The 25,529-nt window shown below is 41.0% G+C and overlaps 3 protein-coding genes across 3 annotated transcripts; 1 reads left to right on the top strand and 2 right to left on the bottom strand.

Moving 5' to 3' along the window:
- Positions 1–36: 36 nt before the first annotated feature.
- PDE6G (phosphodiesterase 6G) lies at positions 37–9,281 on the bottom strand. Its single transcript, XM_034412749.2, has 4 exons — positions 9,191–9,281; positions 3,350–3,556; positions 2,372–2,412; positions 37–283 (listed from the first exon to the last, which is right to left on the bottom strand). The coding sequence occupies exons 1-4, from the start codon at positions 9,265–9,267 to the stop codon at positions 207–209; spliced, it is 402 nt and encodes a 133-aa protein (XP_034268640.2). The 5' UTR covers positions 9,268–9,281; the 3' UTR covers positions 37–206.
- Positions 9,282–9,872: 591 nt separating this feature from the next.
- On the bottom strand, positions 9,873–15,406 carry OXLD1 (oxidoreductase like domain containing 1). Its single transcript, XM_034412748.3, has 2 exons — positions 15,267–15,406; positions 9,873–12,439 (listed from the first exon to the last, which is right to left on the bottom strand). Exons 1-2 carry the CDS (start codon positions 15,336–15,338, stop codon positions 11,996–11,998), a joined length of 516 nt encoding a protein of 171 aa, XP_034268639.2. The 5' UTR covers positions 15,339–15,406; the 3' UTR covers positions 9,873–11,995.
- An 89-nt stretch (positions 15,407–15,495) lies between these two features.
- CCDC137 (coiled-coil domain containing 137) lies at positions 15,496–24,607 on the top strand. Its single transcript, XM_034412747.3, has 6 exons — positions 15,496–15,659; positions 18,079–18,206; positions 19,313–19,508; positions 20,351–20,433; positions 23,003–23,082; positions 23,371–24,607. Exons 1-6 carry the CDS (start codon positions 15,589–15,591, stop codon positions 23,593–23,595), a joined length of 783 nt encoding a protein of 260 aa, XP_034268638.2. The 5' UTR covers positions 15,496–15,588; the 3' UTR covers positions 23,596–24,607.
- Positions 24,608–25,529: the final 922 nt, after the last annotated feature.

The raw sequence follows: 25,529 nt of genomic DNA, 5'->3' as shown, positions 1-25,529 counted from the left end.
CCTTGCAGGAACCATGGTATGAAACCAAGCCTAAAATTTATTCACTTGGATTTTATTTTAGTGAGCAATTGCTACAGGCCCTAACAGGCTGCTACTGGGAGAGTGAATTTGCAGGGCTAGGCATATGGATAATGCAAATGCTCATGAACTGTTCTTGCTTGCTGAATGAAAGGCATATATTCGGCCTGTTTCTGGCTTCTACATCTTCAAATGATACCATACTGTGCCAGTTCATGGAGCTCCAGGTGGCTGAAAGCTTCCCAGGGACAGATCACAGTGATATCTGAAAGAGAGAAGAGCCCACATCAATTCAACCCTTATTACTTCTTGCCAGCATTAACTTTCTGATGACATGAACATGTCTTCAAACCTTGTAAGGTATTTGAAAAACCAGACAATGGAATGGGATCATGATCAGTTTTTGAGTCCTTTGGAATGGTACTGAGGGCTACAGTCACCTTATTGCCATCTGATCGAAGTATCAATGCAGATGTTACATACAGATGACAATTCAATACTTCCATATAGCCATTCAAAAGGATAGAGATCAAATGGGCTACAATAGTTATCCCTAGCCAAATAAATAAGGACATTTTAGAAAGCAGACAGATTTATTCGGACCTCTTGAAGACTTTGCTCATGTGCATTGAAGCTTAATGTGTAATCTGACTCATGGATTGTGTGAATCCATCAAATTTTGGTTTATTCACTAACAGTGCTTAAGTGAAGCATAGCTTGCTGTGTAGCATAAAACCCAGCTGCAAACAAAGTGCTTTTATAGGAATTTATGAGAGGAAAAGAATAACAGAGGCATCTGAGCCTCTGATAGCATTTTTGGAATAGGATGATAGCTAGGGAGATGCTTATAGTATTCCTAGGTCTATACAATGCTTTCGATCCAGCCTTCAAAAGATACTTAAGCATGCAAAAGCACAAACCCAGCACTTGTCAGGCTACAACAAGGTGTTCAGAGAGGTGCTACTTTTGCACTCTCACACATGCCAAAACAGCTTTTGGAGCACTGTTTGTCTCTACAAGTTATTGCAAAATAAAAATCATACTTCAGGATGATGTCTGGCCCCTTTACACTGGTACAAATAAAAAGTTTGATAATAATAAATGAAAGATGTGCCACATGCAGCTTAGTGCTGCTAGACTTCATCGGGGTGGGCCTTCTGAGCTAGGTACACACATCCAGTGGTGGGTTCCTCCCGGTTCGGTCCGGTTCGGCCGAGCCGGTAGCGGTGATGATATGACGTCACCGAACCGGTTCTCCTCCCCCGTGCCCTCCCACCCCCCACGTTATTCTTACCTTTTATTTGGTCCCACCCCCAATCTATTGCTGCCTCCTGAGTCCCAGCTGATGACTAGAGGGAAAAAAACTCTTTAAACTCTTGCCACGGGGCTTCAAAGGGCCGTCCTACAGCTGATCAGTGTTAAAAGCAAACAAATGAGTCGGGTCGTAAGTGTGAGGACTGGTCGTAAATGCGAGGACCTTCTAGAAATGACTCTGACCACCTAGCCATGCCCACCTAGTCACATGACCTCCAAGCCACACCCACAAAATAAGCCACGCCCACAGAACTGGTAGTAAAAAAATTTAGAACCCACCCCTGCACACATCGTCTCTGCCAAAACTCATTATTGTCTGATAATCAAGAGTAAAAGCACCTCAGGTACTTTTTGAAGCCGTTTACTTCCCTATCCCCCTTCCTAATGTCCCCCAGAAGCCAATTTCTGTGCAAGAACCACTTGCAGTTGGTTCTTTATCCAATATAATGCTCCCGTTGTAATCCTTGATGAAAAAAAACCCTTCCAAGTAGAAAATATGAGGACACCCATGAATGCAATCTGGCCGAAACTGGGCATTTTGCACCTGCTGGTCTGGAACTGCTACCAATAATCATACAAATCAGTTAAGAGGAGTTGGTGGAATTGTGTTGGCTCTGCTCAGATCTGCCTACTATCTGCCTAATTCCCTGTTTTTTGGAGCAGGTTCTATGGTTGATCCTTCCTAAAACAAATTGATTGTGGATTATATTCCTTTTATGCAACCCGTCCAGAGAGAATGCTTGTTATAAAAAAGAACAGAAATATAACTGCCAAAATATAATAAGGGAGTAAAATTACAGGAACAAGGAATTCACAGTTTACTGAGGGAATTCAGTTAATTTAGATGAAGAAAGCAAGCCACTGACAGTAGAAAGGTTTCAATGTGAGTTGTGACATTGCCCAAAATATCCCATCCGTGGCTGAAAACAGCTGGACCTGCCCACAGCAATGTGGAGAAGGATAAACTGCAAGGAGCCTGCAGAAGCCTCACTTTCTCACTTCAGCACTTCAGTTAATGTAATCAATTGATCCTTCATACCTGTTCCCAAGCCTTCCATACCAGGAATGTCGTCACCAAACCTGCAAAAGAAAAAGAAACTATGTTCCTAAAATGTTGGCTTCCACGCACGATCACTTCATGGAAATATTACCTCTTTATTCAGTTGCACATAAGTTGGGTGATTTTATTTATTTATTTATTTTTTGCTTTAATTTATATGCCGCCCTTCTCCGGAGACTCAGGGTGGTTTACAATGCATTAAGCAATAGCCTTCATACTTTTGTATATTTATACAAAGTCAGCTTATTGCCCCCACAAACTGGGTCCTCATTAAAAAAAGCTATTCTTTTTGACAGAAGAGAATTATAGAAATAATGTAAGGGAGTTCAGGAATTGGTCTGCAGCTACACTGCAGGGAAACACCCATACAGATATCTAAGCAATATGTACAGGTAGTCCTCAATTTACGACCACAATTGAACCCAAAATTTCCATTGCTAAGCAAGGCCATTGTTAAGTGAGCTTTGCCCCATTTTATGACCTTTTTTTGCCACAGTTACTAAACAAAATCTCTGAAGTTGCTAAGTGAATTGTGATCATTAAGCGAATCTGGCTTCCCTATTGACTTTGGTTGTCACAAGCTGGCTGGGAAGGTTACAAATAGTGACAGTGCAACCATCATAAATACATGCCATTTGCCAAGAGCCCAAATTTTGATCATGTGACTGTGGAAATGCTGCAACAGACATATGTGTGAAAACTGGTCATAAGTCACTTTTTTTCAGTACTGTTGTAACTTCAAACACTTATTAAATGAACAGTTGAAAGTCCAGGACTACCTGTATGTGTTTCTTTTCTATCATACTTTATACATTACAATTGAATGGCAGTTGCGGGTATGGCCCTAGAAGGAAGTCACATTGTGGCTTTGAAGGGCCAGTTGGGACTGGAACTCAAGTTGGGCAGCTTTGATTTAAAAGAAAGTGAACTCCCTTCTTCCTGCAAAATGTATCTCACCCTTGGACACCTTTCTTTGGTGGCTTGCTCTTGAACTGCCTGGTTTGTCTCTGTTTGAATTTGGGAGGGCCTTTCCTAGGAGTGACAGGCCCCCCAGTCACCCTGGTGGCAGGTTTGAATTCTGGTTTTGGAACTTCAAGGTTCATGGCTGGGATGAAAGAACGTCGCTTTTGAACAAAAGCCCTCCTGATTTTGGTGGGTTTTAATCTGTTAGATAAAAAAGAAAAAGAAAAAATAATTCTGGAGTCTATCATTAGAGGCAGTTGAAATATGTCACCTAGAAACTGTGTTTGCAGTTCCTCAAGGAATATATTGTTAGAAGGCAAACCCACTTAAACATCAGAAAATGTTTCTGAACAGTAAGAGCAAATCAACTGAGAGGTGATGGATGTCATTCATTAACCCACTGCAGTGGTGGTATTCAGCTGGTTCTATCCGGTTTGGGCAAACCAGCAGCGGCAGGAGGCTTCACCCACCTGCCTGGATGTAATCATGTCCCATTTTTGATGCTCTGTACATGCACGGAAGGTCCTGTGCATGCTCACATTTGCGAACCTGCAGCAAAGGTAAGTGAATACTATCCCTGATCCATTGGATGTGTTGAAGGAGAAGCTAAGCAACTATCCATCTGCGATGTTTTAAACTGGACTAATCAGAGGATGGGACTCAAGGATTTCAAAGGACCCTTGCAGCTCTATGATTCTAAGACCTGGACAAAAGAAATCAACAGAGAAGTTCATTTAACATACCATATGTGTGAACCCAGCCATGCACTAAGATTGCGTAATGAAGTAACAATTGCTTGCATAATTGTCCCCACTTCCTAGGATCTGTCCCTGTGGGAAGTGCTTGCAGGTGACGTACTGACTGTTCTTTGCTTTAATTATGTGACTAGAAAGGTTTGATGTACATATTTGGGTTGGGGTCTATTTATGCAACTCTGATGCTGAAGTACCGGTTCTTCTGAAAACACTAAATTTTCAGAGCCAATCAGAAAAATCAGGCTGTGATCCAGAAAATATCTGGTTTCTTTCCTTGGCACTGCTAAGATCTGGCTTGCTCAAGCATTTTCCTGTTGCATTGAGATCACCTAATGCTTTCTGTTTCCATCACTAGAAATGAGACTGAGGAGAACAACACAGTAAGATACTACGGTAGAAGAATATTTCACCAGAGCCCTATGCTAAACTGATCATCACTGTGCAGACAGTCCACTTGCCAGGCACAATACTGGCAGCAGACAGGTGTGTGTGTGTGTGTGTGTGTGTGTGTGTGTGTGTGTGTGTGTGTGTGTGTGTGTGCTATTGAGCATCATTCTGGAGGAAGACTGGGTTTAATGAATCCTTGCATTTGCTTTGGTGCAGAGACATATCCTCAGCAGATCCAGGGGTTTTACTTTGGGCAATTTAGCACCAGTTATTGGCTGCCATCCAGATAGAACAATGGGATAAAACAACATTAGTCTCATCCAGGGTGACACTTCTCAGGTTCACATTCAAATCCCTGAAAAGATGCTAATCTGATTAGAGTGCTCCACTCCCCCTTAAGTAGTTTTAGGCTTGTTCCCAGGATGGAAAAGGATTTTCTTGGTTTGTTTCATCAGCTCTTATTAATTTTCTCAAAACTATTCTATCACCCATCTTGATAAATTCAGCCCTGCAAGAGCAATGTTACCTTTTTCAGGGTCAAATGCCAGAAATCATGGATTCCACAATTCATCCGGCAAGTAAATTTGGAAGAATTTGCCTTCCATCTCCCACCCCTGGGACATTTTCCATGGGCTAAGAACATACACATACAGACACACCTCCAATCTACCTGCAATCTACCTTCACAAAAGCTTACATTTTCACCTTTTTCCTAGAAACTTTTTAACATTTTGCAAATCTAGCTGCTTCTCTCACATCTATGAATATAACCAGAGCCTACTATTTTAATTACCCTTTGTGGCTAACCAAGATCCTCTTCTCATGCTACCAAAAACTGTAGAAGCTTTGATAGCTGAACTCCAAATCTTCCATGGAATTTCAGTCTCGTTGGCATTTAGACTTGCATTATTTTAGCCTCATTTAAATTGCACAACACATTCATTATCCTAGGAAAAAAGTTAGTCAGAAACGGTGAATTACCCAAACCGGCTTTGTTTAAAAACCACCCACCTGGGTCTCTTCCTTGCAGATGGAAAAACGACCACAACTAGCTTTAGAAGAATGTAACAGCTGGAAGGTGGGTGGAATAAATTGGCTGGTGACTAAAAACTGATAGAAACTTTCGGTTACTTACCAGAAATTAAAGATGCACCCACTCAAATCCCTATTGCAAGTCTTAATGATGATAGCAGGTCTATATGAGTCAGCCTTTATAATATGTATCCGTAGTTGGTCAAAGTTTGTTCTGGAGGGTTCAGAGGTGTTACAATGTATTATATTCCTCATAATAGGTTTATGACTCTTGTTTTTAATCCAGTATCATCCCTAGTTTATAGATACATTGTTTATTGTGTGCTTATGTCAGGGTGAGGAAGTAGTCATGCAAGTAGTCACTGACTTACAAACACAAATGGAACTGGAACTTCTGTCATTAAGCGATACAGTTATTAAGTGAGTTGCACCCAATTTTATGACCGTTTTGTCAGGGGTTGTTAAGTGAATGCCGTTTCCCCTATTGACCTTGCTTGTTGGAAGCCTCCTGGGAATCATAATCACATGACCCTCTAGATAGAAGATGCTGCAAATATCGTAAATACATACTAGTTGCCAAGCACCCACATTTTGATCATTGATCACAGGGGATGCTGTGACAGTCTTAAGTGTGAGGACCAGTTATAAGTCACTTTTAGCATTTAAATTTGAATTATTTTTAATGTTTAAATATTACAACAAAAATATTTTTAAGCAATGTTACTGGGATAAGTTTTAAATATTTGCCTCTGTTGACTTTAGAGACAAAAACCTCCCAGGCCCACTTCTAGCAGCCTGTAAATGAATCCATGGTAATGCTTTCTATACCCTGAAGATTTCAGAGAAAGCAGCTAGGAAAGGAGATAGCAGAGTTACTGTTATTCTGGCAAACAGAGAAATCTGCAAGGACAGCTTGTTCCCCTAGGCATGAAACAATCTAGTCAAAAATGCCTAAATTCCACCCATTCAATTATATCCTGAAATGGGGCTCCTACTGTAGGTTTTGAAAATGAGAACAGTTAATATGATCACAAAGAATTATTCCAGTTAAAAGGAACCATTGTCATGCTAGATTGCCAGCTTATCAAATTGGTTCTTTGAACAAATTGAAACAGGCGCAGTTAAGTTTCCTGCCGATTTTTCTTTTCATCTGAATTTTATTCTTTAATAATAATAATAATAATAATTTTATTTCTATACGGCCCTTCTCCCGAAGGACTCAGGGCGGTGTACAGCCTATTTAAAAACACAGACAAAACAACGATATAAAATTTAAAATAATTAAATAAAGTGGCTCAGATTTAAAACCCCAATAAATTTAAATACCCCAATTTAAAAACTATTGTGTTGCTAGTCCGGCCTGGCGGAACAATAGGGTCTTCAATGCGCAGCAAAACGCCCGGAGGTCGGAGATCTTACGAATTTCCGGGGGCAGTTCGTTCCACAGGGCTGGGGCTCCCACAGAGAAGGCCCTCCCCCTGGGCGCCGCCAGCCGACATAACTTGGCTGACGGCACCCTGAGGAGACCCTCTCTGTGGGAACGGACTGGTCGGTGGGAGGCTATTGGTGGCAGAAGACGGTCTCGGAGGTACCCGGGTCCTATGCCATGGAGCGCTTTAAAGGTGGTAACCAACACCTTGAATCGCACCCGGAAGACCACTGGGAGCCAGTGCAGCTCGCGCAGGAGGGGTGTCACATGGGCACAACGAGTTGCGCCCATAACCACCCGCGCGGCCGCATTCTGGACCAGTTGGAGCCTCCGAGTGCTCTTCAAGGGGAGCCCCATGTAGAGAGCATTACAATAGTCCAACCGGGAAGTAACAAGGGCATGAGTGACTGTGCGCAGGGCGTCCCGATCCAGAAAGGGCTGCAACTGGCGAATCAGGCGAACCTGATAAAAGGCCCCCCTGGCCACGGCCGTCATATGCTCTTCTAAAGACAGCCGTGCGTCCAGGAGGACACCCAGATTGCGAGCCCTCTCTGTGGGGGGCAAAGATTCACCCCCAATAGTCAGCGATGGCACCTGCTGACTATATCGGGGCGCCGGAAGCCACAGCCACTCGGTCTTTGAGGGGTTGAGTCTGAGCCTGTTCCTCCCCATCCAGACCCGCACGGCCTCCAGGCAGCGAGACATCACATCAAGGGCATCGTTGGGGTGGTCTGGGGTGGAGATGTACAGCTGAGTATCATCAGCGTACAGATGGCACTTCACCCCAAAACCACGGATGATCTCACCCAGCGGCTTCACATAAATGTTGAACAGGAGGGGCGAGAGGACTGACCCTTGCGGCACTCCCCATGCGAGACGCCTCGAGGTCGACCTCTGTCCCCCTGCCAACACAAACTGCGAGCGGTCGGAGAGGAAGGAGGAGAACCACCGCAAAACGGTGCCCCCTATTCCTAACCCCCTCAACCGCTGCAGCATGATACCATGGTCGATGGTATCAAAAGCCGCTGAGAGATCTAATAGGACTAGGACAGAGGAGCAACCCCTGTCCCGAGCCCTCCAGAGATCATCCACCAATGCGACCAATGCCGTTTCTGTGCTGTACCCCTGCCTGAAGCCCGACTGGTACAGGTCTAGATAGATAGCTTCATCCAGGTGCCGGGGAAGTTGTCGTGCCACCACGCTCTCAACAACCTTCGCCACAAAACGAAGGTTGGAGACTGGACGGTAGTTGGCTAATTCAGCCGGGTCCAGGGAAGGCTTCTTGAGGAGGGGCCTCACTACCGCCTCTTTCAAGGTGGCAGGAAAGGCACCCTCACCGTCACTCAGAGAAGCACCTATAATCCCCTGGAGCCAGCCTCGTGTAACCTCCCGGGTTTAAAGCGTTCAAGGTAGAAATCTGGCTAAGGTGGGGGATATATTTTTTTTAGTCAGGGGCAACTGACAACCATGATAGCAAGGACTCACCTCCCTCATTTGCTTTACAATCAAGGACCCAAACTTTGGGTTTTGTTCTTTTACTGCCTATAAAAAGTCAACAGATGCCCCTGTCTCATTCATACATAACAGTAAGCTATGCTTGGCTTAACCAGTGTGTACTGAATCAACCGCCAATCATTGGATTCCTACAATACATTTGGATATACCGGTAAGTCATTATCTAACAATTGCAACGGATATGTTCAAACATCTTGTTAAACCTTAAATCGTTTGTTGCACGAATCCAGCCCGTAACAAGATCTTCTTGTGGCCCTTCTGAAAAGCAAGAAACAGTTGACTGCAAAGTTACAGCAATGGCAGTTGTCAGCTAAGATCTTCCAAAGTTATTTTCCACTGGCGACCCTTTATGGAAAAAAAGTAGAGGACAATGTAACCCGTTCAATTCTTTCACCCGTGTCTAATACTGACAATAGAGTGGGTGTAAGGACTTCATAAATAAAGGTCAGGGCTGCCTGACTGCACAGTGGCTAATCAGGCAGTAACCATGGATAAAGTATGTCCTTGCCATGGTATCTGGCACCGGATGACACAGCAATGCAAGACCAAACACAACTCACTGGTAAGCAGCGATTAAAGCGAGAGAGGTGACATCTCGCCTCCTCTTTGTTACTGTTCAGTTAAAAATAACCACCTCAGTGTTATAGAACAGAGATACTGTGAAAGGGGCAGAAGGATTTATGTCCTTCCATTCCCTTTGGGTCCTGCTTTACCTACCTTTCCAAGTGCCATTTCCATGTGATGTTCTGCCTCTTGAGTTTTGTCCAGAGGTTAACCACAAACCCCACATCCATAGCTGGTCAACAAGTAAATCCTGGGGTGATAAGTTAAAGTAACTTTGAGTGAAGCTAATTGTAAAACACTCTGCCCGGAACACAGTTTGACCCATAGATCAAATTCAGATGACACATTACATTTACTGATAAGCCTAGTTTAACAAGCTATAATGCGACATAGCCAATGACTAGGAAGAGATTTATCACCACTGCTTCCTATGGCATTCTCTATGCAGACGTTCACTGCTAAGGTCATCTAAGCAGAAAGTTTCTCAGTTTCCCTCTGTATAAAACATGAAACATTTTTGAGGTCTCTTTGTAAATTATAAACGGAAAGTGCTTCCCACTGATGCAGACTTAATGGTTGAATTGACACAATGCAGTAAGTTATACTAAGAGTTTGCTGAACTGCAGCTACAAGATCAGGCTGCAAACTTCCAATGGAAGCAGAGTCAGGATTTTCTTTATCTCTTTGTTGCCATCTACTGGTTGCCTGGATTTTGCAAGCCAAATATGGTGGACCTACTTTACTCTAACCATCATATACAGAATAGAGAACAGTTGCTGACATGCTATGCCAAAAGCAAGCTATCCACGTAATGAGTTTGCAAGTTCCAGTAATCCAGTAATTATCCATCTTATTATAAAAACTATAGGGGAAAGAAAACAAAAGCACAAGATACAGATTTAGAATGTAGTGTACAGTAATGCATAGTTCTGTAGTCACTTCAGTTCCATGCTCAGCTGTGAAGCTCATCAAATGAGCTCAATTTAATTACTCTCAGACTAATCTTCCCAACATAACTACATTTGTGATTCACCCAGTGTAGTTATGATTCACTGGTTAAATGGATGAGTTTGCAAATATGCTAAACCCTTAAAAGACTCTATCTACGATATCTACTGTACTCTATCAATCATAGCTTCCCATCTCACCAAAAGTGGCATACAACAAAGTGCGCTGGATCCACAAACTGTACTTGGCAAAAACCAAATATCACATTATCACAGTGTGGGTGTACCAACCCTACATACTGTGCGGAGGTCTTACTGACTTGGAGAAAAGGCAGCATGTATGGGAAATAAATATTGCTCTATAAAGTGCCATTGCATTAATACCACTACATCAAAATAAAAATTGAGATTTCTTAAGGAGAGTAGTGCAGATGATGGAATTGTGCACAGTGTGCCCCTAAGCAAAAGTAAAATACAGAAGATAGCTGCATTCGGACATGACAGCAGGTCAACAGAACCAACATCTGGAAGTAGTCTATAGTGTACTTTGTGAGTATCTGTGCACCTTTGAATCAGTGTTGACTCCTTCGTGATTGCCTGGACTAGTCCCCTCAGTTTTCTTGGGAAGGATTTTCGAAAGTGGTTTGCCAAAGCCTCCTTCCTAAGGCTAAGAGAAATACTGGCTGGTCCATGGTCATCCAGCTGACTTTGACTCCAAGGTAGGGGTAGAACTCACAACCTCCCGGTTTATAGCCTGATTCATAGATATAGTGTACATGATCATTATTATTCACCTAAAATATTCGTAACATTCTAAGTGCTGTGAAGATATGAAAAACAAGCATACCCCTGTTTTCAGCCTCCGATAGAAATAAAAGGGGAAAGAGAATGGAATAATAGATTCTTCCCTAGATGAAAGATGAGGCCAGATTGGCTCCTCACTGGCCAGCCAGTCAACCAGCTGGTTGCAGTAGTCTTCCTGTGAGCTAGAGGTACAGCTCTGCAATGGTATTTAGTGTCATGGTAAATTGCAAAGTTCAGAATATATTTTCCTTCAATTCTGCAGTATCATACCTGCTGGCAGATGGAGCAGATATTTCTTTTTACCACAGAGCAGCAATATAAGCATTTTATAGCTATTCAGAGTGACTTAAGATTTAGCCCAGGAGCTTTTGCATTTCAGCAAGCTGATGGGGAAAGAAGATTAATGGATCCTAAAGGAGTTATCCTGGGTTGTGATTTGAAGGCAAGGATACACTAACAAATGTAAAGCTGGGTCTGGTCAATATATAAATCAATCTCCTGGAAATATCTTGTACGTCTGGTTTAGAGACATGATGCGAGACCACAACGGGGCCTATTTATTTTTAGCTTAACATAATGTATGAGCCCAACCTTTAAGGCTTAGGGTTATCTATAAACACATTACAGCTTGTTCAGCAACCACACTGAAAAAGATACTGGTTCACTGCAGTGAGTGATCCTACTTTCTACTAAAAGATGTTGGGGCTGAAATTTGGCACATGTTTATTTGACAAAGGGATCCATTTGTTCCTAGCTGCCCACTTAAATCAGAACTCCTTTACTATAATACCATCTATGACAAGGGTGTCAAACTCGTGGTTGGGGGCCAGATGCATCACATGCTGGCCACGCCCACCCCCATTTTAGCAAAAGGGAAGAAAATCACTGATACATCACGTGACGACGTGACGACACGAGTTTGACACCCCTGATCTATGAGATCAATGTGACATTCCGAAAAATGTGAAGCACAAACCCAGTTAATGAAAATAGCCGGTCATACCAAATATCATCCCTCTGGTTTAAGTAGATTAAATTTTAAAAGAAGACAGTAATATAATAATAGACACTCAGTCATTAGAACTCTTTATATAAATTAAAATATATCATCTCTTACAGAAGATAAGATAATAAATAATTAGCTTTTCCTCTTCAAAGTCTCCTATAGTCCAAAACCATGTGATAAATGTGCATCAGGTCAAAAATGTCAGTCTTTCTTCATCCGGAACTTAATTTCCATCTTCAGGAACATTTTAATATTTTCATCCTCTATATGTTTCTCCACAGCTGCCAAAGCTTGCTCGCCACCATCCTTGTAGTATTTCAGAACCTCTTCTGCATAAGCAATCCAGACACAGTTGTGGCATCCACTCATACAACACGTTGTGGGAGGGAGAAGCGTTGGTGGGGTGGCAAAACAGGTCCCTGAAGAAGCAGTTTCCTTCTGGGAGCAGGACTTATCCTTCAGGGAAGCAGCCTTTTGGGTGTTGTTCCCACTCTCTGCATCTGCACAGAAGCGACGCTGTCCACCCTTTAGTAGTGCTCCAGGGAGCCAGCCTATATTTACCAGCCTCCCATGGAAGGATCTTTTCAGTAGGGCCAGTGTTGCTATATCACTAGCCTCAGGGCCCCAAAACAGATATATATACTTCTGGTAAGAACAAAAACAAAATTAAATCCCAATGTGTCTATATCTCACTTCTCTCTTATTTCCAGGATCCAACCCATCTTTGAAATCAAACCAAGCAAAGATACGACCTACAGAATTTCACTTATTTTTCCGGAAATATATCATGCCTACAAGATGTGGGTTACATTCCACTCGGGACTTTGGGGTTACGTTCCACTTTTTTCGTGACAGCATTTCACTCTCTTGACGATGCTCTGAAAACAAAAATCACCCAAGTTGTGGTGAGATCCCAACTCTTTTTTCTGATGTATGACTTTCTACATACCATGTTTCCCTGAAAATAAGACCCTGTCATATAGTTTTTGAACCCCAAAATAAGCGTTTGGCCTTATTTTCAGGGAGGTCTTATTATTTTAGGGCGCATGGAATAAGATGGGGCTCCTCTTGCTGTCTTACCTGATTTCCAGCTCTGCGTTTAAATATTTTCGGGGAGGGCTTATTTTAGCGCATGCGCTCAAAAGCCCGATTGGGCTTATTATCAGGGGATGTCTTATTTTCAGGGAAACAGGGTAGAATGCTGAATATTATGCATTTAAGTAGATTCAGATTTAAAATAATTTTGACCTGGTATGAGAAAGTTGACTTTGGAATGCATTATTAGCTCAAACTGCCCAAGGAGCTGCTGATACAATTCTACAGAGAAATTATTGAGTCTGTCATCTGCACATCTATAACTGTCTGGTTGGGTTCTTCAACCCAACAAGACAGACACAGACTTGCTACCAACCTGCCTTCCATTGAGGACCTGTATATTGCACAAGTCAAAAAGAGGGCTGTGAAAATATTTACAGACCCCGCATCCTGGACATAAACTGTTTCAACTCCTACCCTCAAAATGAAGCTATACAGCACTGCATATCAGAACAACTAGACACAAGAACAGTTTTTTTCCCAAATGCCATCACTCTGCTAAACAAATAATTCTCTCAACACTGTCAAACTAGTTATTAAGTCTGCATTACTATTAATCTCATTGTTCCTATCACCCATCTCCTCACACTTATGACTGTATGACTGTAACCTTGTTGCTGGTATCCTTATGGTTTATATTGACTGTTTCCTAATATGATTTGATTGCTTATTTGTTCCCTATGACTATCATTAAGTGTTGTACCTTATGATTTTTGATGAACGTATCTTTTCCTTTATGTACACTGAGAGCGTATGTACCAAGACAAATTCCTTGTGTGTCAAATCTCGGTGTGTGGATTTTGCACCAGTACAAGTGTTATTTAAATTAATATATATTCTAAAATTAATCTTAGCTTATATTAATGTCCCATTTCTCCTTATTTCTGTTCTCTAATGTAGGAAGAATTATCTTTCTGGGTTCAGCTCCAAGTGGGAAAAAAGACACTGGAAACATGGAGACTGCTTGGAAAGATGGGTTTAATGGTGGACAGGATCACATGGTTTTAGTTCCTGAACAGAAAAGGGCCGAGATGCAGCGAGTCCCCGGGTTTTATGCCCTCTCTGGCTTTGAACTTCCTGGGGCCCCGAAAGAGTATCCTGATTGGTTGTCAGATTCCAAGGGGGTGGGGGTCTTAGCTAGCCTTGCTGGCTGATGTAATCTTCCCAGGTTCCATGTGGTGAGTTTCTGTTGCTAGATGGGTCCTATTGTGTTCGTTTCTGTTGCTAGATGGGTCCTATTGTGTTGCAGATGATAGTCTACTGACAAAGATGGGAGGGAATTGAGTTTCCGCCTCTGGCCCATTGACAAAGGTGGGGGGGGCAAGAAGGTTAGCTTACTGATTATTTAGTTTAGGTAAAGGGATGTTATGTTATATATAAATTTACAGTTGAATGTTGCTTTGAAATGTATAGTATAAGGGGGATATAATAATATTGTTAGAAGGGTGGAGATAGGTTAGCTTACTGATTGTTTAATTTAGGAAAAGGGATGTTATGCTATATTAATATATATAAAAGATTTGAATTAAGAGATATATGTATGGGGGAGGAGGAAATGGATAGACTATGAGCTGAAATTGTCAAATTAGGATTTGTTATATAATTTTACAGCTGAATGTTGCTTTGAAATGTATAGTATAAGGGGGATATAATAATATTGTTAGAAAGAAAGGGTCAGCATATGGGGGGTGGAGTAAAAAGGATGGTAAAGTATTATATAATCTGTTATTAATTTGGATTTTATTTTGGAGAAGCCACGGGTGGGAGGGGTTTTCAATATATATATATATATATATATATATATATACACACACACACACACACACACACACACACACACACACACACAAAGAATTAACATCCAACACATCATCTGGCTTCTGGTGGCCTAATCCTGTTCTAGATGCGAACCAGGAAGCAATTTTTGGCACTCTTTGTGGTTATGATTCTCCTTTGCTGAACATCCAGCACTGACAAACAATCTGGAGAACTTGGAAACATGATTATTATTTTAGTACTCTACTGAATCCTAATGAAGATGCTAACGTCAAAGGACCTTAGAATCAGAAATGATGTTTTAACCATTTGAAAAAAGAATTTAAAGGAGAGTTTGGGGCAGGATAATCCTTCAACACTAAGGACTCAACACTCTCGGACTGGTAAACTGAAGACAACTTGACTGCATTCCAAATAAACATTGGCAAGATCAGACATTTAAATCATAATAGTGGTTGAAACAGAATAAACCTAATGGGCTTGTTTAATTGAAAATGTACCACTTTGGTTTATTTGGTAAACAAGCAACCCGCCCTTAGCGTTTTGTGAACGCAGCTAAACTGTGATTTTACCCACTATTTCTCCCGGCTAAAATGCTCACCTGACCCGCTTCTGATGTACCAAAAGTACCTGCCAACCCGCGGCGGCGGCAGAAAACCCCCAAATGCAACATCTCTCCGGGCGCCTTTAGGCAACCCTGTCTCCTTCGCCGCCTGCAGGTAGTGACGTCTCCTTCGTCCAATAGCGATCTCGATTCTGCCCTAACTTCCGATAGAAGTGACGAGCTTCACCAATCGGAGAGCGCTGATGGACGGGGAAATTGCACCCCCCCCCGGAAGAAGGCGGGGAATAGAGTGCCTAAGCAAGGGAAGACTGAGCTAGGAAGCGACTGCAGCACGTGGGGGCGTTTGTCAGAAGCAGCGATGGGCAAAAAAGAGAAGAAAGTTGCTGTGGCTTCCGCTGCTCCGCGGGAGGGGCTTCTCCCCCGTAGTAGGTCTGTATCAATCCGGTGAGCTTTTTTTGGGTGTGAGTAAGTGTGTGTGTGTGCAATTTAAAGCACTTTGCTTATTCTGTGTCAATGACAGGTAAAACAACCCCGTGGGGTTGACCAGTTTTATTACCATCTTAACTCACTTACCACTCAATCGTAACAATCATGTTTGAGGTTGCCCAGTCAATGTAGAACTAATTGGGATTTTGACTGGCTACTGCTTGATTCTGCACGTGTTTATTCTTTGCTCCCATTCTCTTGGCCCAACCCTTCTCACCCAGTTGTTGTAGGGAAAATAGGAGGCAGGAATATTAGGTAAGGAAGGATGCTATCTTGAGTTATATATGAAAATGGAATAATGATATCTGCAAAAAATACCCTTTGCCTGCATGCAAGAATTGGGGAGAACCCAAAACAGGCAGAGTAAAAGAAAACGAAGAAGCTAAAAGTGCTCTGGAAGTTTAAAACGTATATAGATAAACACCTGCTACCTAGCACCCCAGACTCAACAATTGTCAATAAAAAAGACAAAAAAAAAAAAAGTCTGGGTAGTACCATAGGTGTTGGCAGTACCTAGAGGCAGTAGAAAAGAAACAACTGGAAAATAAAATCACAAAATAAAACTTGCAAATAGAAGTGGAATGACTGGCAAAAGAAACCAAAGATAGTACAAATAGTAATAGGTGCCTTGGGTGCAATCCCAAAACATATGGAGCATCCCTGGAACACCATTGGCATTGACAAAATCCCCATCAGTCGATTTCAAAAGGCAGCTTTATTTGGAACAATCTACATCCTGGGATGATACTTTGACACTATCAAGCAATAACATCTGCCTATCCCACGTCCTTGGGAAGGACTCAATAGTTGGATAAAACTGCCAAATCCCATCTAAACATCTGGTGGACTATGCAACCAACCATAATAATAAAACCTCTTCCTTACTAGCATTTTTCATCTTCCCAATGATCATAATGCCTGAGAATACTGGGAACTGAAGTCATAATAATCATCATAATCTATGAAAGGTTGCTATAATTTATCTTACTTATTAGCCAGCAGTATTAAGATTTCTATATGTTTTATCTCCTTTCCCAGCACCGTGGAAATGCTTACAGATGTCTCCAGGTCTATGCTGGAGGGGGGGATTCAATTTGAAGTGTTGCTCATTATGTAATTGTTATGATACCAGAGATCAAAGAGATGTGCCACCACATGCCTTTCAGATACCTGTGATAGACCCATTGTGAACATGGGTCTGGATTAGATTGTAAGCAGTAGCAACAAGATATCATATTTATGACATACTGGTATTCATTCTTTCTTTCCTATGTGGAGAAAGATATGGTATTAACAATTTTTTAAAGTTATGGTAGAGTAACATGCTTTTCTTAGGATGTGGGGGGCACCTGAAAGATGAAGAACACTCCTGATGAATACTTTTTTTTTTTTTTAAATTTGATTTATATGCCGCCCTTCTCCGGAGACTCAGGGCGGCTTACAATGCGTTAAGCAATAGCCTTCATACTTTTGTATATTTATACAAAGTCAGCTTATTGCCCCCACAATCTGGGTCCTCATTTTACCTACCTTAGAAAGGATGGAAGGCTGAGTCAACCTTGAGCCTGGTGAGATTTGAACTTGCAGTAATTGCAGGCAGCAGATGTAAGTGGATGTTAATTAGTCTGCTGAGCCACCAGAGCTACTGAAAGACCACTTTAAATATAGGGCTGGCTATGGTACTAATTCAGACTAATATATGTGCTTCCAGCATCATCTCATTCATTCTGCTGAATGAGGTGGTTGAAATTCCATTACAGAGCAAGATACGAAAATGTGAGACAAATGCTTGCATCTGTCATAAAACGGTTCTTTCAACTCACCTAGGTTAGATTGTATGTTGTTGTTGTTGTTGTTGTTGTTGTTGTTATTTGATGCTGATGCCTGAAGACAGCAGAATAGAAGAGAAAGAACTGGAGAAGATACCAAAATACAAAGGCCTACAAATAGAACTAGAATGACTTGTGACAAAGGCAAGCAACGGTAGTACCAATAGTAATAGGCGCCTTGGGTGCAATCCCAAAGCAACTGGAGCACCACTTGAACACCATAGGCATTGACAAATTTGCCTTCAGTCAATTGGAGAAGGCGGCTTTACTTGGAACTGCTTCCATCCTGCGACGATATCTGTTACACCGTCAAACATCCAAATCTACCTATCCCAGGTCCTTGGTAAGGACTTGATAGACAAAAATGCCAAATCCAGTCTGAACATCTGTCTGACTGTGCGATGATTAATAATAACAATAATAGCAATAACAACAATAATAAAGTTGACTGAGTTTCATGTTTAATGAATAAAAGAGATAATAATAATAATGATGTTAACCGTACCAATCTTTCTCTCTTGTTTTAATTTTAGCCATGTGAAGAAAAAGACAAATTCAAAACCAGATTGCCTGAATCAGCAAGAAATTCCATATCGGTTGAGAGAAATCATGAGGAGCCGAAATGAACTAAAAAACCCCACCCGCAAGAAGAAGAAAGCTGGTAAAAAGCAGCTTTATGATTTGATATTCAGTATATGTTCCAGCAACCGGCCAAAAATTCTTGGGAAGTGTCATCTTGACAACTCTCCTGGATGGTATTAGTTTGAGGGAGTCTGCCTTATAAGGATTTTTTTTATCAGAAGGATGGAAGACACTGGGACTCCAGAGCTGCATGGGATTCTCACTCTCCTTTTTGGTCCTTCCCCTTAAATTCTCTGTTATGGCACTGAAAATTAGTGGAACAATTTCTCAATGCTTTGGAAAAGAAAATATAGAAAAACTCTAGGATATGCCCCAACATAGCTTAAAGCAGTTTTAAAAACAAAGAAAATCCCATTTTGGATTGGTTGGAAGATGGGCGGTTATATAAATGTTTTAAATAAATGAACAAATTTTCTGCAGAGAAAGAACACTGAATAATTTAAGCAAAATATTGACTCAAACCACACATTTTGTTTAGCCTATCCAGTTTGCCTCAGAGCTTGCCATCAGCCCTCTAAATAAAAAATAAAGAAGCTGCTTATCATCAAAACCTAAGCCTAATAAATTAGATAAATAAATCCACCCCTTTTTTATAGTAGTATAACATGCATACAAACATGCTATATTTGTATACTGTAGAGTTGTAACTCTTTTACGTTTACATGGAGGGAATACAGGTTACAGAGTAAATGTGGACAATACTTTTGTAAATCCATTTTGTGACCAACATTTCAGATACGCCCTTATGGCTGGGGATCCCCAAGTGCTTGCTTTAAGTAGTTCTCTAGTAACCAAGGGTACAATGCAAATAGGTACCATACTTGCATCTAATTACTAAATTCAATATTATATTTGGTTGCTCTCTAATACTGCACATGGGCCATAAAATAATGGTGCTGTACAGCTAGAGAAATCCAAGATGGCTTGTTAATAGCAGAATACCTTTTTCCTACAGATCCTAGAAAATTGCTTTTAAATATCAGGTTACTTTATTGACAGATAACTCTTATTTGCTGAGCTATCTGTCGGTATTTTGCAGAGTGACTAGGTTAGGGGCTCTATCTGTTTCCTACAATGTCCATGAAAGTTGTTGGGCAGATTATAACATCTGTGTTTTTGTCGCAGCAAATAAGCAGAGGCCTCAGTCAGAGGGTGACATACCAGTACCGAAGTTCAAGAGACGGCGAGGGGAAACGCAGACCTCATACAATAGACGTATGGACCGGGAAATTGAGCACGTGCGCTTTCTCACTGAAAACCAAACACAGCGTGAGCCTGAAAAAGAGATAAAAGTCCAAGAAAAGTCACAGAAGAAAAAAGAGTTAAGTTTGAATTTGCAGCCCTTGAATTAGGGCGGCGCTACAGTCCGAAACAGTGTTTGCCTTTGGCGTTTAGTCATGCCGGCGACATGACCATGGAGACGTCTTTGGACAGCGCTGGCTCTTCGGCTTTGAAACGGAGATGAGCATCGCCCCTAGAGTTGGGAACGATTAGCACATACAGTATGTGCGAGGGGAACCTTTACCTTTACTTTTTACAGTCTGAAAGCCTTGAGATAAATTTGTTATTGATAATCCAGTTTTCCTTATTTCATCCTCATAACAATTCCATAAAGTTAACTTTTTGGCCAGTATGTTATGACTGAATACAGGATTTTCCCAAACCACTGTCAATCTCTCTAGCCATTAGGCCTTAAAGGTTATTACCGACCTCTGCTCACCAAATGTACAATTAACCCCAGAACTTACATGTAAGAATTCCATCCTTCAGGAACTCCTGAAGCATGTTCCATTTAGGAGAGGAGGAAATGAATTAGTTATTAATAACAATATCTCTTCTTCCTCTTCTGTGCCTTAACTCAGCCCTGTTCTTTTGGTTAATAGTAGCAATTCCTTTCAGTCTGGAATGTTTATTTTTCATCTTGATTCTGTGTCAGTTAAGACCATACTACTCCCTACAAACTGCAGTGGAATTTAAAAGTGGTTCCAAGTTTACATGCTTACTGTAACATCCTTTATTGGATAGAGGATACATTGATTCTTATCGCTGTATGAAGAGCTTTATGGCCTCTTTATTTCCGGCTGTGAATGGTTCTTTCTTGACATGCCTATGGACAGCTCTGAAATTTCTGTATCCTTTGTTTAACAAAGTCTGTTTCTCTAGATTTCAGAAGAAGAGGCTGGAAAAAATCCGTAAGCAAAAAACAGAGAAAAAAATAACAATGCTCGAGAAGGATCTTCTCAAAGGTAGGATAATAATTTGCCCAGAAAATACTGCCACCGCCTTGTAATGTTTTTGCTTATAGATGCTATTTCATGGATCTTTTAAAAACTTCTCCTTCAATATTTATTTATTTGTTTGTGTGCTAATTTGGTACAAATCACAAATCCCAGCAATTTCGGGCACTCCGTGAAGTAAAAAAAGTACAGTTAAACCCTATAACAATAAGAACAAAGCAACAAAACAACCCAGGCAACAATGAAAACATACACACATAAAACTCAAAGGGGCTTCAGCTACTGTAGCAAAAGTTTGGTTGAGGAGCGAGGTACACACACACAACACACACACACACCACACATGCAACAAAACAAAACAAAACAAAACAAAACAAAACAAAACAAAACAAAACAAAACAAAACAAAACAAAACAAAACAAAAAAGCCCAACAATTTAGACATCCATACTAAGCCCCTGCAACAAATTTCCCATCTGGCTACCAACTTTTTCTGTACATTTTGGGTAGCATTTCATATAGAATTAGATAAGCCCCTGAACTTGTTTTGTAGCAACCCAGTGACTTAGAGAATCTGACTTCCATAGAGAGGGGAAGGCTGATAGCATAGATTGAGGTTATATTTATTTTATCAGTATGATTAGTAATTTATGAAATATCTATGTACTATTCCACATCCATAAGCAACCCTTGTGTGGCAGCCACATACAAAGATTTAAAGAAAGATTAATAATAAAGTAAAGAAGATTCATAATGATTCGACCAACTAAGAAACAGAAATATGGAGTATTTGATATGGAATCAAAAAGAAAATAAAGTTGATATCAAATGAGACCTGTTCCAGAGGGCTTTCCAAAGCACTTGCAAAAAAAGCTCTCTCTTTGTGATGAATCTGTCCTGTTAGCATTTAGAGAAAGATTTTCTCTGAAGAGATTAATCCATGATCATGATAATATGGACAGCTACTTCAAGAACTTGGGTCACAAAGCATTTAAAGCCCTCAACGTGGTAAATTGTGATAAGCAGATGTGGAGCTTTTCTGAGGAAATGCTGTATGTAAATGGCTGCATACGGGAAAGACTGTCAAAATTCTGATATATTCTGGAGTCAGTTTGGACTAATTGTTAATGTGCACCAGGCTAGAAAGCAGGAGATCATGGTCCCCCCCCTTAGGCATGAAGGCTGACTGGGTGATTTTGAGCCAATCACTTTCTCTCAGCCCAATTCATCCCACAGGTGTTGTGGGGAAAGTAAGAGGAGGAAGGAATATTGTGTTTCCTGCCTTGAGTTTTTTTATAAAAATAATAAAGGCAGGATACAATACTAGGTTTGCAAATTGCAGTAAGCTTTGGTTGGTTTAAATGGCGTGTTGAATAAACAGCCATTGATTGAGTCTGCCCAGCATGCTAAACTGAAAGCCATGGTTTAGAAATTACGGTGTCTAGTGTTACACAATAAAGCAAGCCAGAAAAAAGCCATGGCTGCTGGGCTTAGTACCAGTCCATAGCTTTAGACGATAAGATTGATTTGATTATTTGGTAGGAGTCTGAATCCTTTTGCTTTTGTCCCCCTCCAAAAATGGACAGCTGAATCAAAATCTATTCCAATCAAAGTTTCTGTAGATCTGGGGAGCTGCACATCATAAGCCCTGCGTACGGCTGGAAGAGCAGAAGCAGCTTATGTAGCAAACCACTTCTTGTAATTTGTCTGAAAGGGGAATAAACTTTTTAATGAGCCACTAGTGTCCTTCAGGTGGTTATCAGCTTATCTTGCCAGAGAGCCACTCTTATGGAATATGCTCGCTTCTGCATCACTTTCAGAGTTAGTGCTGTATATTTTGACACTTCTTTATGAACAAACCAAGTTCTTTCTAGGAGAGAGATTTATGTTTAGCTGATGTCTGAGATAAGAGACAATTGCATTGGTATCGGAGCTTGGTAAACTTGCTTACTGCAGAATACAGTAGAGTGGTAATATGGTAGGCATGGGACTGCTCAATTCCTTCTCATTTCTCTTTGTTTCAATGCGGCTCAACTTTTGTTTCAAAACACAATATGAAAGAGAGATCTTATAGTGGATAAGGGAGTCACAAGTTGGTCACTGGGAATCATGGGTAGAATCTCTGAGAACAAAGCACATAATAAAACATTGTGACCCAAGTGCAAAAATCAGGCATTGTGATAACACAAGTTTCATTAAGTCTGATTTTCAGATGCGGGAGTGGGGGTATAATATGGATTTTATTTAACTGGATTTTTAATGTTGTACACTTCCAAGTATCACCATTTGTGAGTTGGGCGGCTATATAAATTTGTTCAATCCAGCAGTAATGTGGCAGGATTGCTTTAGCTTTTATTTTTTATTGTTATTAGCTGTCTGTGGTTAATGTGTGAACATAGGCGGCCATAAAAGAGTTTTAAATAAATACAATCCTTTTGACAGGTGGCTATGGCTAGAGTGGATTTCTGGCTAAAAATTTGCTTGATTGTGAGAAATAATGAAAGAAGCATGTTGAATTATTTTGGAATTGTTTTTGCAATTATCAGATTTGGAACTGCCTTCTTTCCATTCCCTTTTAGACTCAATAAATTTTGGAGAAGTTGCTCTACAGCCTCCCACGCTTACAGCGAAACCCAGAAAGAGTGTTATCAAAGACAAGGTATGTCATTTTATTGAGCAAAGTTCTACTTCTCTTTTCTAATTGTGCCAGTGGCCATGCAAGCTTCTGTTTTTGCTGTGGAAGGAATTTACCTGATCAGCAGCAAGGCTCAGAATAGGTTACTGATTGGTATTTAATAGTATTATGTTAAGCTAACTGTTCCTGGGTTTTATATTTTTTTTAGACATCCTCCTCTTACAGCTGATTCTCTTCAGGATTGCTCTCAAATTCAACCCATATCCATTTTTCCTCTTCACGATTCTTCAGCTAATTTTTCTTTTCTTCCAGGGTGATCAGAGGCAGCAACTTCTCCTAACGCCTCTTTTGGGCTCCGGCAGGAAAGCCAGTGTTAAAAAACCAGTCCATGCCTCTCTCGCTCGCCAAAGGATCGTTCAAGAGGAGAGAGAACGGGTTGTCCAAGCTTATCGGGATATAAAGAAAAGGAAACAGCAGCAGCAACAGCAGTTGAAGGAAAGCTTTCGTGCTATAGATGAACTAAAGAAACCAGCCTGAGTTGGCAGAACAGTTATATCATTCCGAGAAACACGATGCCATTACAAACCAATTATAGAATGACAACTAAGTCTACTTCTCCTTTCCACTTCGAATGAGAAGTAACCAGCAACACTGATAAGCAGATTAACAGCTGAGCAATGCAAGTTTACAAGCTTCGCTTTTCTGAGCAGACCAAATTCTTTAAAAAGTGTTTCTTGTATCTCAGTTTGTTGAATTTGTAACATGAAGAAACACCTACACACACACACACACACATTTGCACCCCCTACTTCCAAAAGGATTAGTAATTTGGATTGGCTACAAGAGTCGGAGCTAGTTTTCAGATATCAATCTATTTTGATGTTTCTCATAAACCTCCTTCCGATGCTGAAGAAAACTGTTCTCCAGTTGGACATTGCACTCCTTTTGGAATTTTTTTAAGTCTGTGTGTGTTTTCCCCATACCTGGATTGTCAAAAAAGTTTGTGAAAAAAACAAAACAATCCAGACTGGGTCCCTCTTTGAAGTTTAGTTACCAGCTTCTGAATCAAAGTCAGAGATGTGTTGAGGGACTTGGACCATTTTCTCCAAGATGTTATCAGAGGCAGATGAATTGGATTAAAATATGTTTCTACACAAATGTATCTTCTTGCTAGTTTGCTGGTTCTATTGTTGAAAATGATTTCCTTGCAGAAGAGAAAAGGGATTGCTACTCTAGGTACAGCTACTAGATGGACATCCACCATTGAATACCAGCAAAAACTTTGATGGGATGGAAGTCCTTAAGAGAAGATAAAGCAGAAGGCGCACTTCCTTGGCAGAGGTTTAAGATGAAGGGGAGGAAGCAACATGCTTATTTTGCAGAGCATTTTTGACAACTTTATGAAAGCGATCAGAGGGAGACAATTTTGCCATCTTTGTCTTTCCCTTCCAAATCCTGGTGCTGTTGTACAATAATAAGAACATGTATTGGCAAAAACCAATGAAAGAATTTAAATAGAGAAATAAAGCGGCATTGCTGTACCCAGTAACAGTCACTCTGTATTCTTGACTCTACAAGCTGGTGTTATTTTAAAAGTGGTGTGAAAAATGACTTTAAAAAAAAATCAAGTGTGTATTTGTAGGATGAGGTTCTCAAAGCAAAGGTGACTGGCAAAGTGAGGTAGCAAAATTTCAAACAGTCCATAAAAAGCAGAAATAATTGGTTGATTGGAGGAGGGGGAAATTGAAAATCCTTAGTTGAAAAATACAGTAAGATCAATACTGTATTGGGCACAGTCTTGAGGGGTGGTTGGTCCTAACGAAGGTACTGTTGGCGTGTGGGCTTTGGATGGTGCAGCATAGATTTGTCAGTAGATGGCAGGATCTGTATGCAATGAATTCTTTTCCTTAAGCAAGCTCTTTCTCTGAAGCAACCTTTTTTTCTCTATAATGGAAGAATGTGGTATAAATAGAGAACACCCTATTTATATTCCCCCTGCAGTTATCTGTAGTTTTAACACAGTTTCTGATGTTCCAGGATGAGGTTCCGCTAAAACCTTTTTAAATGAAACATAGTCTGTAGTTTTCTGGTATCTCTGGGTCAGAAGTGGTATTCAGCAGGTTCTGACCAGTTCTGGAGAACTGGTAGCGGAAATTTTGAGTAGTTCAGAGAACCGGTAAATACCACCTCTGACTGGTCCCGCCCCCATCTATTCTCTGCCTCCCGAGTCCCAGCTGATCAGGAGGAAATGGAGATTTTGCAGTAAATTTCCCCTGGAGTGGGGTGGGAGTGGAGATTTTACAGTATCCTTCCCCTGCCACGCTCACCAAGCCACGCCCTAGCCATGCCATGCCACGCACACCAAGCCATGCCTACAGAACCGGTAGTAAAAAATTTTGAATCCCACCACTGCTCTGGGTGTATTGTATAGGTCAGTGATGGCAAACCTTTTGGTCTTGGCATGTACAAAT

The sequence above is a fragment of the Pantherophis guttatus genome, chromosome 2 (assembly GCF_059756535.1).
Source record: "Pantherophis guttatus breed Tessera chromosome 2, ASM5975653v1, whole genome shotgun sequence".
NCBI lineage: Eukaryota > Metazoa > Chordata > Lepidosauria > Squamata > Colubridae > Pantherophis > Pantherophis guttatus.
The sequence above is the reverse complement of the archived record's forward strand: the minus strand, read 5'-3'. Positions and strand labels throughout refer to the sequence as shown.

Coding starts and splice junctions, on each gene's coding strand:
- PDE6G (XM_034412749.2), bottom strand. CDS start 9,267: ATGGATGTGGGGTTTGTGGTTAACCTCTGGACAAAACTCAAGAGGCAG. Junction 3,557..9,190: donor TGGAAATGGCACTTGGAAAG/GTAGGTAAAGCA, acceptor TTTATCTAACAG/ATTAAAACCCACCAAAATCA. Junction 2,413..3,349: donor CCAAAGAAAGGTGTCCAAGG/GTGAGATACATT, acceptor TTTCTTTTGCAG/GTTTGGTGACGACATTCCTG.
- OXLD1 (XM_034412748.3), bottom strand. CDS start 15,338: ATGTTGCATTTGGGGGTTTTCTGCCGCCGCCGCGGGTTGGCAGGTACT. Junction 12,440..15,266: donor GTACATCAGAAGCGGGTCAG/GTGAGCATTTTA, acceptor TGTTCTTACCAG/AAGTATATATATCTGTTTTG.
- CCDC137 (XM_034412747.3), top strand. CDS start 15,589: ATGGGCAAAAAAGAGAAGAAAGTTGCTGTGGCTTCCGCTGCTCCGCGG. Junction 19,509..20,350: donor AAGTCACAGAAGAAAAAAGA/GTTAAGTTTGAA, acceptor CTGTTTCTCTAG/ATTTCAGAAGAAGAGGCTGG. Junction 20,434..23,002: donor CGAGAAGGATCTTCTCAAAG/GTAGGATAATAA, acceptor ATTCCCTTTTAG/ACTCAATAAATTTTGGAGAA.